Source organism: Ixodes scapularis, unplaced genomic scaffold, assembly GCF_016920785.2.
Source record: "Ixodes scapularis isolate PalLabHiFi unplaced genomic scaffold, ASM1692078v2 PGA_scaffold11__112_contigs__length_91849675, whole genome shotgun sequence".
NCBI classification, from domain to species: Eukaryota; Metazoa; Arthropoda; class Arachnida; order Ixodida; family Ixodidae; genus Ixodes; species Ixodes scapularis.
This window is the reverse complement of record NW_024609837.1, coordinates 11,157,239-11,172,746: the sequence shown is the minus strand read 5'-3', so window position 1 is coordinate 11,172,746 and position 15,508 is coordinate 11,157,239. Positions and strand designations below refer to the sequence as shown.

General features: G+C 44.2%; 1 protein-coding gene across 1 annotated transcript in view; it reads left to right on the top strand.

Annotated features, from left to right (window-relative positions):
- LOC8036419 overlaps positions 1–15,508 on the top strand; it is a 243,659-nt gene that overhangs the window by 69,158 nt on the left and 158,993 nt on the right. The window contains exon 2 of the mRNA XM_042289137.1: positions 13,401–13,445. Within this exon, the coding sequence (XP_042145071.1) occupies positions 13,401–13,445 (45 nt within the window). The remainder of the gene's footprint in view (positions 1–13,400; positions 13,446–15,508) is intronic.

The following is a 15,508-nucleotide window of genomic DNA, read 5'->3' as shown; positions in this document are numbered from 1 at the left end:
TAGAAGGAAAGAACCCGGATATGTTAGATTGAGTTTAACGAAGTGAATTATGAGTACCATTAGGGGCGTGTCCTGGTTTGTTGGTTTTCTTGAAGAGGTGGATCAAGATGCTTGTCTAGTATTTGTCTTATGCCTTTTTGAAGGGCGTAATAGACAATTTGTAACTTGCTCTTTTTGGGCAAAGGAACGCGAGCCCCTCCATCCACTCCCTAAGTACATACGACCCTAGCTGTCCTCTCCTCGTGGTTCGTTTACGCAACGCTGGCCTTAATAGGAGGACCAGACACCGTTATTAATAAGAACTTGAGAGGGGCGTTCTAATTTATCTTCGTGTTTGCCGAGTTGAATGAACTGTTTAATTGGTACTTGCGCTAAAATTTAGGCTACCGAAGATCCGCCCACTTCTTCTTTGGCTCGAAGATGATAGCTGGAAGCTGTATGCGAGTTTTAGAGTAGCGTACTCGGAAACATGGCGTGGGGAAAAATAAATGAATGAATAGATGGTGTCGTCGCCGTGCGCCAATCCAAAACGCGGTGTAAGCTCGACGCATGCGCAGTAGTGGCGACGCTGTTTCTTTGCGCACGTAAAGCCTTTCGGGTACGCTATCCTGAAACTCGCTACTACGATAACGAAGTCAAGCCTAGACGGAGCTTACAAAGCTTTGAGAATCAGGCTATGTGTTGTGTATATGGTGGCTTGAATAGTTATGGTATTATTACTCTTAACGACCTTACTTGAGATACCATACTGGGCGTGTCTGAAATATCCCGTTTACTAATCGCGGAGCGGGAATTTAATTTACGATAAGGAAAGAGGGACATTGAGCCAAAGAGACAAGACAGGCTTTCAATGTCCCTCCTCTTTCCTTATCGTAAATTAGAAACCAACACGCTCAACCATCTACAGCTTTCCCTTGTGACAAATTGAAGCACCACAGGTTAGAGTGGACCAATCAGATCGCTCGAAGAACCTAATGGATGGACGCCAAGTTGAGGAAACCAGCGTAAGATTCATGGACTCGTAAAAGGACGGACGATTGAAATCTCCATCTATATTTGAGGCCTCATTTTTAGTTTGGAATAATTGAAACTTCCCGTAATTAGAGCTACATCTGCTTTAAAAAAAATTTCATACTTCTTTTTTTTTTTTCACGTGAATTGGCGTGGCTTATGGTGACATCATATACTAGGGCTGAAACCGCCGAACTCTCGAGACCAGTAAGGGGTTTATCTAATAACCGTGGTAGCACCCTCAGAAAGTTGCTTATAACTAGGGTTCCGCGTTTTCGGTTTCTACTTTTTCAAAATTCGGCGTACTTTTTTCGGTGTTTATTTTAAAAATCAATTTTCGGTTTTTTTCGGCGTATATTTATGCCCACAAAAGTTTATCGACTTTTTTCGGTGAATATAAAATGAACACCAACGGACACCGGATAAGATGGTCCTTCTAGCTCTGATATTTGTTATCACTCAAAGAGTAACGGTACAGATACATTGAAATATAAACGGACAGTTTATTCGGCAAATATGTGCAACTGTAATAGAAACAAGAAAACAACAACTTTGGTACAAGCAAGTCATATACGAGGCCTATGCCGAAATAACATGAAACTTCACCTTTTGTACATCAGGATTACGTGATCTTATTCTGGTAAACACACATGTACTTGCCCAGGTTCTCCTCGTTGATCCGCAGCCTTTCTTGCCTGTTAATATGACCCTGAGCTTCGAGAATGCCCTCTTAACGCTAACACTGGACAGTGGCCGGATGAGGAGGTGAAGCGCTGCCTGAGCCAAAATCGGCCAATAAATCAATTGTGACCGCAAAAAGAGACACGGTGCGACGTTTTGAGGCACAACACACCATGCAGAGCTTGCATCAAGTCAGTTTTTTTCACAACGAGTTTGAAAACATGCTCGTACATGGCGAAGTCATGAAGCATTTCGGACTTCACGTTTGGTTTAATGTGCGATGACGGACACATTAAACCAAAACAACGTGATGGCATCCTTCTATCCCATACATTCGGACATCTGTTTATAGACACTGTCGTTCCATTTTTTCGCCAAGGCTCTGCGGTACGACTGGAAGGTCAAAGTGACCTTTTCCAGTTAAAACTGAATTTTAGAAAAGGAATTAGACGTACTTTTATCGGTTTTTATCGGTTTAAATTGAAAAGGCCGAGCAAAAAACCTGACCTTTTTCGGTTAAAACCGAATTTACGAAAATGGATTCGGCGTACTTTTATCGGTTTTTATCGGTTTAAACCGAAAACTCCGAACCCTACTTATAACGTACAGGTTAAAACTAAAATTGTGTTATTGTTGTTGCCTAACGCCAGTCTCTGCTGGAGTTGGTTTGTGTTGTTGTTCTTCGGCCGCGCCCAGTTGGCTCGTACGCTACATTTTCCCGCACATCCTTCTAGCACAAATTGAGTGAAGAGCTAAACGAGAAAAGGAAAAGGAAACGACGTTAAGGTCCTCATCTGAAACAATGTCGCAATTCAATGGCGTAAGACATGCAACACAAAAATGAAAAACAAGTAGTTTACTGTGCGTTCGTTTGTCATTTCCTGTATGCTATTTCTTTTCTTTATTTTTGGTACGCGTTTGGACGGTTTTAAGGTCACAAGCTCGCCGGCGTTTTCAGCGTAATTTTTACTTGTAATGCCAGTTGTACTTCGAAAACGTGGGTCGTTTGTCGTGTGTTGCGGGCGCAGGACTGAATAATAGATATTTAATGGTTGACGTCGAAATAATGAACTATGGTTTTGAATTGCTGCGTGCACCGTATACTTACATAGTCGTTTGCAAATCGATAACGAAATCAAATTTAAGAAAAAGCTAGGCAAACTTTGCGTGTTTATTGGTTCATATGCTTTCTCTTTACCTTTTATGTACCCGCCGTATGATGTGAGACTCAGAATATCTGGCTTACAAAATAAAGCGAAACAGAAACTATGGCGTTTTAGAGCGCAGCTTTTAGGCGCCCGTTCCCGGCTTGAGCGGCGTCGCCGTCGGCGTAATTGCGCGGTGCATTATGGGACGCGTGACGTCATCGGCATCCGCATCGTCATCGTCACTGATGACGTCATCAGTGACGTCACTGATGATGTTATTGGCATCGTCACTGATGGCGTCACCGGCATTCGCACCATCATCGTCACTGATGACGTCATCAGTGACGTCATCGGGGTCCCATGACCCGAGTGACGTCACATGACCCCGCGTGAGGTCACGTGACCCTCGTGAGGCGACGGCGACGCCGCTCGGAGGGAGGAGTAGCAGACAGGAGGAGGGAGGAGGGGTATACCTTCCCCTCAGTACCCTTCCCTCCTCCTCAAGAGCTGCGCTCTAATTCGGCGTTACAGGGCTTTCATTTTTTTAAGCCTCAGGACCCGGACCATTTTAGTGGTCCTGCGGCGTTGTCAAGTTTTGCTCTGACTGTATCTGCTCCATAACTCAGTGGATTGAACCATCTCAAGCGTCAAAACTTGAGATGGTTCAACGGAGAGCGGTTCGTCTTATTTATGGAAAATATGAGAGGTTGGACTCCCCGACCTTGTTGATGTCTGCAAATAGTATAATGTCTCTCGAACTACGTAGAATGATTTCGAGATTAAGATTTTTGTATTTGCTTTATCATCCCTGCCGAAAACCCCAGTATAACTTTTCTCTACCTGGGTTATGGAACTATCTGGATATCAGATTTTCAGAAATTATTCCTTTTTCTTCAATCTGGATTACAAATTTCCAGAAACAATTGCAGTTAGATTTCCAGTTCCATAACCCAGATAGCGACTGGCTTTTTCAGTTAGGATAGCAAGCTCTGAATTGACTCAAGCTCTTATTTTACTCAATTAACTTCCAGGGAAACTAGGCACCACATTGAGTTTTCTCTTCAGCCAATATTTGCTGAAACTAACATTTTCAAGTTTTGATTTTTTTTCCACGCACTCTATCAAATTGGAACTCACTGCCCTATGATATTTTTATCTCCCCTGACTTCAGTAAAGCACTCGATGATCACCGTTTTTAATTCGTGTCATTATGTTTTTTGGCACATTTTTATATTCGGGCGTTGATTGTTTCTTCCGACAGTCATTGCTGTTCTTCTTACTGTTAGTTATGTAAAACGATGGTTGAAAGGATAATTTTTTTTCTTCTATTATTTGCGTCCTTTCGATCTGTACCCCACGCCTGCAAGGGCCTAATCAAGGCCTGCAGTACGCAATAAATAAATAACTGAGAACGGCATCGCCGTGACTCACGTAAGTTTTGAACGCTAATGTTCTTTGTTTTTGTTTCTTGCGGGGGGGGGGGGGGGGGGGCGGAGAGTGAAAACAGCTTCGGGGTAACAACTTGTAATGTCTGGTAACTAAAGGCTAGTTCACACGTTTGCGTAACCGAGTACATTGCAACTGTTTGTCACTGCTCGCGACGAGGCAAGACACTGGCACACTGGTGTCATATCTATCAGTAGGCCTAGAACACTTTCATCATCATCATCATCTCTTTATTTTTGCGCCCATGAACAACAATCGTCTATGACGTGGCACAATGCATATCGGCCTGCCCATAACTGGAAATCTACGCACCATCTATGAGGAATGGATAGCCCGTGTGGGGGGGGGGGGGGGGGGGGGGGGGGGGGTAAAATAGCGTTGCGTAAAACAACTAGGAAATACACGAAGGTCGAAATAGTTCCCAGTTGCCCGACAGATGCATCGCCAGTGTGAATTCTTTCGTACGTAAACACTAGGCAGGCGGTTTCAACGCGGTCGTCCACACTCCAATGCGAATGTGTGAACCGGCTTCAAGCCGCAGTGACACTGCCCACACATCGTCGTACAAAAAAAGACTCCTCTGTCGTCATGTCCGTTGCAGACACGACTGCAGAACTATCCGCAGACAGTCCAATGTTGGGATATCATTTAAAACGTACAGCGAAAAATACTTTCTTCCGTCCCGTCTTTTTCGCTGTACGTTTTAAATAATCATGCCTTACCAACACGCCCAAGCTTCCATTCTGAACAATGTTTGAAGCACGTATGCTTCGTGCATATGAAGGCTACCAACATACCTGCAGACAACATTCCCAATGTTTGCACATACGATCATAGTCTCCTCTATACTCACAAAGCCTGGCAGTTCGACGACGGAGCCATATGAGTGCCCGGTCGCAGATTTGGAGAACGAGGATCTGGTAGCACAGAGCATCAAAGAGCCATTTCTCGGGGAACCTGGACACCAGCGCACAGCTTTTTGCAGCGGCGAGGACCCGAAACACACTCGTTCGCTCGAGAGAAGTGTGTTTCGGCGTCTCGCCGCAGCGGGGCGCCAGTCACCTGGCTCTCCTCTCATCCGTTGTCTGCCGCTCTACCCTTTCCATTTCGGCGGCCGCTTCTCGTGGCGATCTGCCAGGCTTTGTCAGTATAGAGGAGGCTATGGCACTATATCTACTGACAGAGTGAAAACGACATAGAGGAGTTTCAGTTGTCCCGCCTCCAGCGCGAGCTGCTGTCCGCCTTCGATGGTGCTTCGGCGTCAACCTCGAGCGGGCACGCGCAGCCGAAACGCGGTGAAAGGCAACGAGCGCGAGCTGGGAGCCGCGGACATTCAAAGATGGACGCCCTGCCGCTCTCATTCATCCTCTGGGGTACTGAAGTGACAGCGCACATACTCCAGTCACTGGTGATGATAGCGGACGATGCCGCGAGTGTCTTTTCCGGATCTAGGACAGCAGGCGGACATCTGCGCTATCTTCTTCTTTTTTTATCTTTGAGAGAAAGATGCGTTCGTGGACGTAGGAAGTCCCCTTTGTCCTTGCTGTGGACATCCGCGTTGTTCGCGCTCCTCCCCGCGCATGAAAGCCATCGCCGTTACGTTAACAGCGTCGGCGGAGAAGGGACGGTCATCAGGGTCGCCTATCCCTTGACCTGGAACGGAAATGTGGAATTGACGCCGTTTTAAGTCACGTGATGCCGTTTTATGTAGCACTAGAGGGCCGTTTTCTGTCGTACAACGCTTCGAGAGATCTGGAGCGTTTGCTTTCCCGCATAGGATATGACGCGGAGTATGACAAAACTAAAAACACGTTAATAAAAAAAAAAAACAGTTTGCGCTATGACATTGAGCATGGTAATACGTCGTGCTCAGTGCCATAGCACACACTGTTCTTTTTTTAGGTCTAAGCATTCCGTAAGCCTCGTCATTCGCATTCAGCCTCGTCGTTTTATGTCACACGACGCCGTTTTATGTGGACAAGCCCTGTTTCCACTAATGGGAAGATTCTTTGGCCGAGGGAGGCGTAACGCCGCGGTTATGTAAACGGACGTGGTGAATATTTAGTTTTGGTCGAGGCTTATAATCGTCGGAGTTGAGGCGATTATTTTTTTTTCCTTATTCAATTTGCATAGTTCGTCCCGACCTTTGTATAGTACGGCCACAAAGGCTTAATGTATGTTTGTGGAAGCATAAATGTCTCATTTTTCTTTTTGGAGGCTGTTCGTGCTTAAAGGAAGGAAGGGGGGGAGGGGAGAGAAATTTAAAAGGAAAAAAAATTGCCATTTCCGTGGGTTAAAGCGTGTTGTCATTAAAGCACTATGGAATCATACATGTTCCCGATTCATAAACACCATAATTATGGCACCTAAAGACTAAAATTCTTGCTCATGGATATTGCCATTCCTGTGGCCACACACTGAAAAGGGACAGACAGTCGCTTCCCTAGGTAAATGGATCACTGTGGCCGCCATCTTGATCAACGGCGATATGGCTGAATATGCATCTGTAGAAACACGGAAGGTTACTGACCTCTCCACTCTAGGGTAATTCTACCCCCAATGTGTCTGGCTCGAAACAAAATACAAGGGCGGTTGAAAGCATATCCGTAAAGGAATTCACCTCCTCGAAGCCTCGTAGTGACAGCCGCCGTTCCTAAACTGACTTAGGTGCGGCAATATCACTGAACGTCCAACCTCATCAGTGATATACAATGTCTGCCGTAGAGTTTGTTTGAATTCTTCTATTCCAGACGCTCAAGTTAGCTCCGAGCTGCGGCCGTTAGGTTGGCTCAGCCGCTGATAAGCGCGTCGGCTAAGAATGAAACCCTTCTTTTGTCAAGATGTCCCAGTTTGTTTATGGCACTCGAGATTCCGCTTATCGACACCACCTCGGAAGTTTGCTCGTTGTGTCTGAGGCGGGCGGTCCAAATGTGCCGTGCACAAAGAGGGCGTTGAGCGACAGGCCTTATATAGTCGGTGACGTCGCCAGCTGTAGACAAATCGCTGTAGACAGCGAAGGTTTCAAACACGCGGCCCCCAGGCAATCGGCAACGAGTCCCGGTGCCCATGTCTCGAGGCATGCGCCATGGTAATCTCATCTCACCGATTCTTTCACGCTCAAAGAGTAGCTCTGCTGTTTTATCATATAAACATACAGCTTTTCGACATGTTAAACACCTGTACAACAATTCCGCCACTATAGGCTGCAAGCGCCCTCCCAAAGTTTAAAATCGGACAGTCCGGGCGCTTTAAAATAGCTATGGTAGAAGAGCGCTACGTGGTCTCGAACGAGACTGCAAGCTGCAACAGTCTCCCACAAATTGTTCCTCGGGCATTCGTCGAGTCGTGCATTTCTCGCATGGCGGGAGTGAAGCGCCCCTTCACGTTTGACGTGGGAATTTGGTGCCGAACCGGTTGGTCCTCCCGCCGCCGGAATGTACGAATCGAAATGTCAGCCTCGTACCAGGGAAGGAAGGAAGGCAGATAGCAGTGAGAGAGGGAAAAAGTAATCTTACGGCGTTTCTGGAGGAGGAGTTAGCGAAGCGATTGGAATGACGCCGTTTTTTGCGTCGGCTATAGCTGCGAAAGCGAATTAAGTTAACCGCGGAAGTGCTCGTACTTTTATAATTGTTTTAATGGAAGGATTGGTCCTTTTCCTTTTTTTCTTTCAGTCCTTTGTTTTATTCTGAATGACATCATGCACAGAATCTTGACAAAAAGAAAAAAAAATTGGCAGTGACAATGCAGTTTTTTGGAGCTATTGTTTGAATTGTTTGAAAGTCATTGAACAGTCGTTTTGGGATTAAAGAACCTATTTATTTTTATATATACAAGTTTTTGGGAAACTAAATTGTTACGTCACGTGATCAGGGAGTGGAGACCAAGGACAATGAGGAGGTTGAGGAGAGAGAGAACGAGAAAGAGGAAAGGGAGAAGAGAGGAAGGGGGAGAGGGAGTTGGTATGTCACGTGACGTATATTTCCCCGCTAAATTCAGCGGGGAAACTGAATTGACGTATAGGTCAGGTGACGTCAATCTTTCCGCTGTGTTTGAAATACGTGACGTCAATTTCCTCGCTAAATTTAGCGGAAAATGCGCGGACGGATGGACGGACAAAATTTTGGGATTGGCGGGTTCCGTAAAAAGCGACGCTTTAAAAAGCTCGAGGTGCTGCTAAGCACTTCTTATGAATTGCAGAAGTGTAGTAAGTTGGGCGAGTTGGTATGATGACATGATGAACAGAACAGCGCACACAAAGACAAGGACAAAGACAAAGACAAAGACAAGGACAAGGACATTGCAGTTAGATGGTGTTGTGTCGCGTGTCATAAGCACTGCGTGCCCTGCGTGTCTTTCAGAACGGTTTCTTCTTCTTTCTTTTGTGTATAAATTCAGTTGCGAGTCAGCGCTTGTGTGTCCTGCATGTTCCTTTTCTCTGTCCTTGTCTTTGTGTGCGCTGTTCTGTTCATCATGTCACTTCTTATGAGTTGTGAATGCGAAAGCATGCAAGCCGTTCGTCCGCTCCCTTTGTCGTCTGCTGCGTACTTTTCGTCGCCGGTCAGCGCGCGTGCTCCCCTGGTGACCTTGGACGCTCCGTGTTAACGGCGCGCTGATGGACATGCAGCGCCATGGGGTGAGCGGTCGTGGAAACTGACGAGCGCTGCGGCCAATGGGAGCCCCGTCAACGCGCGCCAGCCAATAAAACCGAAGGCAAAATCGCGGAAACTAGGTGCCGTTTTCGAGCTTCAAACTGATGACGTCAGCTCGCTCCATGGGGCAGTTAATGCTTTCGCATTGAAAGTGTCGCTCGCTCGAAATATCTCCTTTCCTTTCGTGGGTAGTGTCTAAGTAGAACGAGATGGATCGAGTACATATTGCCAGAATTTCTGACATTGGACATGCACTGGACCACGTGTCCGAGACGAAGTTTCTAATCACGACAGTCATGACGACGCAAGGTTCAACATAAACCACAAAAACACATCGTTAACACCTCATTGCAAAAAAAAAAAAAGAAAAAGAAAATTGCTTGTCTTTGTTAAAGCCTTTCCCGTTTGTTACAAGACAGAATCGTTTAAAACATCAGACTAAAAGCATCTTGCAAGCCCATCCCCACTTTCTCCCGCCCTCCCCCCTTTTCGTGAGGCGGGAACTGTAAAACGGTCATTAAAAGAAATTTTCTCGAAGATTTGCCCGGCGATTGAACGGAAGTACGTTGGCATTAGTCTTTCGTGCTCCGGGTTCTGGGTGCTTTTCTTTAGGGCGAAAGCCTTCTATGTCTCATCGTTCAGTCGACCTTCAAAGTCCTTGAGCGAAAACACGTCGACGACACGAAAGGTACCAAAACGTTTACGCGAACACTCAGGCGAACTGGAGGCAATGAAATTAAGAAAGATGACAAGGCTAATTAAGAGGAATCAAAGTGAATTAAGACGAATTAAAGAGAGGTAAGAGGAATTAAAGAGAAGTAAGAGGAATTAGTGGGAATTAAGTGCTATAAAGCGACTTAAGAGGAATCAACGTGAATTAAGAGGAATCAAGGTGAATTAAGACGAATTAAAGAGAGGTAAGAGTAATCAAATCTAATTAAGAAGGGCGACAAAGCTAATTAGGAGGAATTAAAGTGCATTAAGCGGAATTAATAAGTGAATTAAAGCGAATGAAGTGGCTGACTAAGCGAATTAAGATGGTGACTCAGCACGTTGAGAAGGATGACTCCGCACATCGACAAGGATGACTCAGCACATTAAGACGACTCAGCGCATTAAGAGAGGTGTCTGTCTTTAATGCATCAGCTCTGGGGCGTTAGCCTTCAAGTCGTCTTAGGGATAAAATAAGAGACACCTTGTGAATTTTTTGTTCAAGCTCCTCCCAGCCCTTTCCACTTTAGCAGAGCGAACGCTGGAGAGGAGGCGACCTCCTCTCCAGCGTCCAGCGTTCGCTCTGCTAACGTGGAAAGAGGTCGGTGGAGCTTCCATTCACCGACTATAATAAATACCTGTTTATTTCACAGAGATGAAATCGCTGTTCACTGGCGCGAACCTTCTTTAAATTCTACACCGCGCGTTAATTTGAACGAGAAAAAAAAGGATATAAGAAGTCATGTTTTCTGTGCTTTGGCGGTACCGTAGTCTTAAAGAAAACTGGGTTTTCGTCTGTCCCGGTGAAAACAAAACACCTTTTGTCGGATTCTGTTTTATACCGAGTCACCGAAATTGAACTGAGTGGTTGCATGTTCTTTTTCTTGTTTGCCGTTTATGAGCATATACACTAAGCGAGTGCCTGTGTCACTGTAACTGGTATGTGGGATTATAGGCGGAGATTGACGACGAAGTGGTGGTTTAAAACTAACTTGTATTGGTAGCAGACGCTTCCTTGAACGTTACAAGCTGCATGCGTTAGCGCCAACTTGTCACATTGTTCCTCGTTCTGCAAGAGCGATTTACATGGAAATGGTTTGCCTCTTGAGAAATTGCGACTGCACCACAACTCATTATCCTAAACAAGTTTTTTTTCTTCTTCTTCTTCTTCTTTTTCTTCTTCTTCTTTTTTTTTTTTTTTTTTTTTTCAGTCGTGACTGGAGTAGTTTTAGACGTTCTTGTAGATGGGTTGTGAAAAATAAGCGCAAGGCAGACATCAGCGTTTCGAGTACCATCCTTTGACTAAATAGCGGTTTTCCATTTTTTTGTTTTTGTTTACAAATGTCTTTTGGTTGTTGTTTTTATTTTCTAGACCTCCACGTTACATTGGCGTGTTTTTTTTTTTTTTAAGTATCTTTATTCGGCCATAACTTATACTGGCTATAGTGTAGTATGAGGTATGCCGAAGACGTCTGCTCGAATGTTGAGGCTTCACATAAAGTTTCTTTTCTAGCTGCACTCCGCTAGGTGGCGTCTCCTGCCGATTGGAATAGATATCTAGAGGCGACGCCAACCGGTTCTAGCGCAAAAGTATAAACATTAAAACAAATTTTTAACGGCTACAAAAATAAATAAATAAATAGGCGTTGGTCTCTGAGCCGCTGTGTCACGCCGACCGTAAATCAAAGCAGCGCCATTTTGAAGGGCTTGAAAAGAGTCGTTGTCAAAGCCCGTCTGCTTTGAATACGAAACATCATTTCAAAAACAAATACTGCATTTTTACAGCCGGCTGCATCTCTCCAGTGATCGACGAACTAATTCGACGCTGTATGTTTATTACGTCAGTATCCTTAGGCCTGGCAGCTGTTACCACACAGAGTAAGGCAACAGGGATATCTCGAGCCTGAAATGGTTTAGAGTTTGATCAGGTTCGACTTTTCTCGAACTTCTAACGCCAAGTTCGACACAGGTTCGATTGAAGTTCGACCTTCGTGCGCGTGCGCAAACGTGTATATTGTCTGATTGTTTCGCGTTAATAAATTTACTGAATCGGTACAATCGTACACGTTTGTTTTTATATCGTGTAAATATCGCCAATACATTTATCAGGTTTAAAAGAAACGACTTCATAAAGGATATTTGTTTCCCGAAATTGGAAAGGCTTGTGTCGGATAACACTATCAGTCCGTGAGTCGATTTTTATCGAATTTCACTGAAATTTTTACTAAATTTCGCGACTTCCCTGGGGTGCAACGCTGCTCTCCCAATAGACGAAGTGACAATAAGCGCGTGTATTGAGGCCGGTCGACGTACGCGTGCTTTACGACTCTTCTATGGCCGGCTGTTCTTGTGTTGTTCGCATTTTCCCGCATTGACAGAGCACCAACGCCGTACGGCAATGGACCTTTTTCCAGTAAGCGTCTGCGCACGCGCACACCCTTTTCCCTTGACCTTGACCGCCCTTTCGCCATTCTTGGGGGGCACTGTTTTCTTGCGACACTAATCTGTTTCCATGGGAGAAGGCGAGTCCGGTTGCCCTCCATTTGTAGTAGGCGGCGAAACCGGACTTTCCGGGTTGTAAGCCGCCACAAACCCCCCAAAAAACAAAAAAACTTTTTTTTTTTAACACATCGTTTATTGAGGGATCTGGCAACTGTAAACATAGTCACACCGCAGAATTTTTTTCCTCTTTTGTACGCAGCTGAGATGGGGGTACGGCTAGTACTATGTTTAGAAAGTACTGATGTTTGTGAACTTCTAACCGGTCGACACACATTTTTGTCGTCACAAGAAGTCACAAGAGGCTTTAAACCTATACGATCTAAGTAGTTGCAAGTCTGTGAATTAGAGTTTAGTCTCAAGTTCCTTTGAACTAACTCTTTCATACCAAAACGATTAATCTAGAAATTAAAAAAGGCCTACACTTTTATTATTTTATTAGCTCTGTTTTGATGTTGAATTCCGAAAGTGTGTTCACTGTCCTCATCATTTGCATACCGCAATAAATTAATGACGGCAAGCAAAAAAAACGCTCCACAAAGCTTTTTTTTTTTTTTTTTTTTTTTTTAGTGTTTTTGTTGTTGATTTTAGCAGTTTATCATTTTGACTTTCGCGCGACTCGAAAAATGACAAAATCGAGAAACTCCAAATTTTCTATTCAGTGTGCATTACCTGTAAAACAGTATTTGAGATTAGAGTACTTATTGGTTTTCGAATTTATTTATAAATTATCTATTGCTACCTGCGCAAGTATTGGGTGGCGAATAACTGGAATAAACAGGTTTGCCTAAAAGACTCGGGCATATATTTACGCATACCGTAATAATTATCCGTTGTTTTCTTTTCGTGTGACTTTCTTATTTATTTATATGCATGTGAACAATAGACTGTGTATTTAGTTTTATATTGACCTATGCAGCGCGAGCACTAACCTCATCTGTGTGATTCGGTATAGGTATAAACAAAACTTAAAGGGAAGGGTGGAGCCACACCACGGGCATTGTCGGAATTGTTCACGCCCAATATTTTATTATCTGGAACGATTATTATCTAGAACGTAGAAAGATTTATAATTTACCAAATGTTCGTGCTATTAGCGTTATGATCTCTAACATTGCTATTAGTTATTGCCATGGTTCCTCTAAAGCTGCTTTAGTTCTGGCAGGGTTAGTCATCACTGTAAGATTTAATTACTTTTATTACTGTTGATAAGTGGTCTCTTGATGAAAATAATCAGGATTTCTTCATATTTCAGGTGGAAGAGGATCCTACACAGGATTACGATGAAGAGCGACATCTGGTAAGTCCTCGCGCAGTCACCGAAGCAGCATCGAACCTACTCAGCCTCGAAGCTTTGTGGCTCGATGCCTAGATGGCGCCACAAGTCCACGTTCGATGACTATTTTTATTTTTAATTTACGTGTCCAGAGGCTGAAACACCACCCGCATTGCCTCGCTTGAATAAATTACCATATGCAGCGCCGCAATAACAAGACAAAATTATTATTATTATTATATGTTCTGGCTTTCGTTGCGGAAGTTATACGTCAAGGTCTTTTTTTTTTTTTTTTCTTTTTTGCTCGGATATCCCCGCGTCAAGGTCGCGCTGGTGTAAGGTAACGTCTGTTTAAACAAAACTGTCTCTTTTTTATTTCTTTGTTAGATAGCGTTTTTGGTTATGGTTACTGTTTGGTACATTAAAGCCTAGTTTTGGGTAGATTCGCGAGACGTTTAAGTTATGAAACATTTGACTTAAGATATTTTGGAGCCACGGCGTTTCCTATTGGTTTCGTTAATGCCAGTGTTAGATTTACGTAATATCGCATTAGGCCAATGGCGGTACTGTCTGAGCAGCCGCGAAAACTGTTAAATGAAAAAAAAAAAAGAAACAGCAAGAAAAAAGTTTCTTTGGACACAAATCTTTAGATTGAGTTTAGACATTATGCCCGGCTTCCTCAACTCGTATTGAAAGGATGCACTCGTAAAGCGCGATGCCAGAAGAAATTCGCGCTTGTTCTGCCTATTAGACGTTGGTGGCGTAAGTGTTTTCCGTTGTCTACCGATATATGATCTTAATAAGATATGCGGCTAAAGCATATATGGGTGGACCGCTATTCCCATAAATGGCTATACCTCCCCTGTAAATTCACTTGTCCTCTTAACGACTTTTTGTCGTTTGAAACATTTATAAATATTTCAAACGAAACTATATTCACGAATAAGAATGGTTTGTTCGTTAAATAAGTGAAACAATTGGCTAAAATCGAAATCGTCCTTTTCTTTTTTTCGGCAGTAGGCATTAAAGACAGGATACAATGAAACCCAGAGCGGACGTGGGCGTAGCCCCGTAGCCATGGCTCTTATGTGATTTATTTTCAAGCTTTTGCTACGAACTCGGCATACCCTTGTGGCAGAGGAGTCTTACAAAGCTTATAAATTATAAATTATTGAAAAAATAGGTTGGCTACGTTATTGCTTAAAAAAGTTTTCAAAAATATTGAAAAAAAAAGTGTTAGAGTTGAATTCTAGTCTTTTTATCCCGTAAATCAAAATATCAGGTTTATTTTATTTTTTTTAAAGATGTAATTAGACACGAGTAATCAGGAAAATACTTCCGACCAGTCGTTACGTCATAAAATAATCTTTCGTCCACCAAGCCCGTGTCGCTCGTGTGGGCAGCTTATGCAAATGCGAGCTTGAAAATAGCGAGGGTGCGCGTATATAGCTTTGATAGGCGCTGAAAATGCGCGAGAGCGGAGATTTCGAAAACTCCTTGTATGACGTTACGCTCCGGGAAAGAAGGGATTCGGAGGTTCTTTGGAAATCATTTTCTGCAGGCTCCGTGCCCTCAATTGAAGAAATAATCGCGATACGCATGATCCTGGAGGCCAAATGAAGACGATTTCAGTGTTCTTCCTGAAAATCCAGAACCGCTTCAGTTTCCCTTTAATAATAGGTTTGTTCATACTCCGTATGAACAGCCGACGGTGTACGTGTTCATACTCGAGGTACGGTGTTCATACTCCGACTGCAGCCGACGGTGTACGATCAAATGATGTTAATCACGTAGCGCCAAAAACCGTCAAGGCCCTCCTCGTCTTTGTCCATTTGCTATCGATGACCAATTAGGCCATCGATTCTCTGTTTGTTCCGCACCTATACGGCGCCGTGTGCTTCCTCCTGGACCGTTCCCCCGGAATAAGCGGACGTCGGCCTAATCGCAGGCCCACACTCTAGCGCCGGGTTAATCCGTTCCCTCGCGCGCTTATCGGCCTCTTGCTGCGGCCCACCGCCGCGTCTGCTCTTAGCGCTATCAGCGTTACATGCGCGAAGTCGTCGCACTTCCAATTACGGACGCTCCCG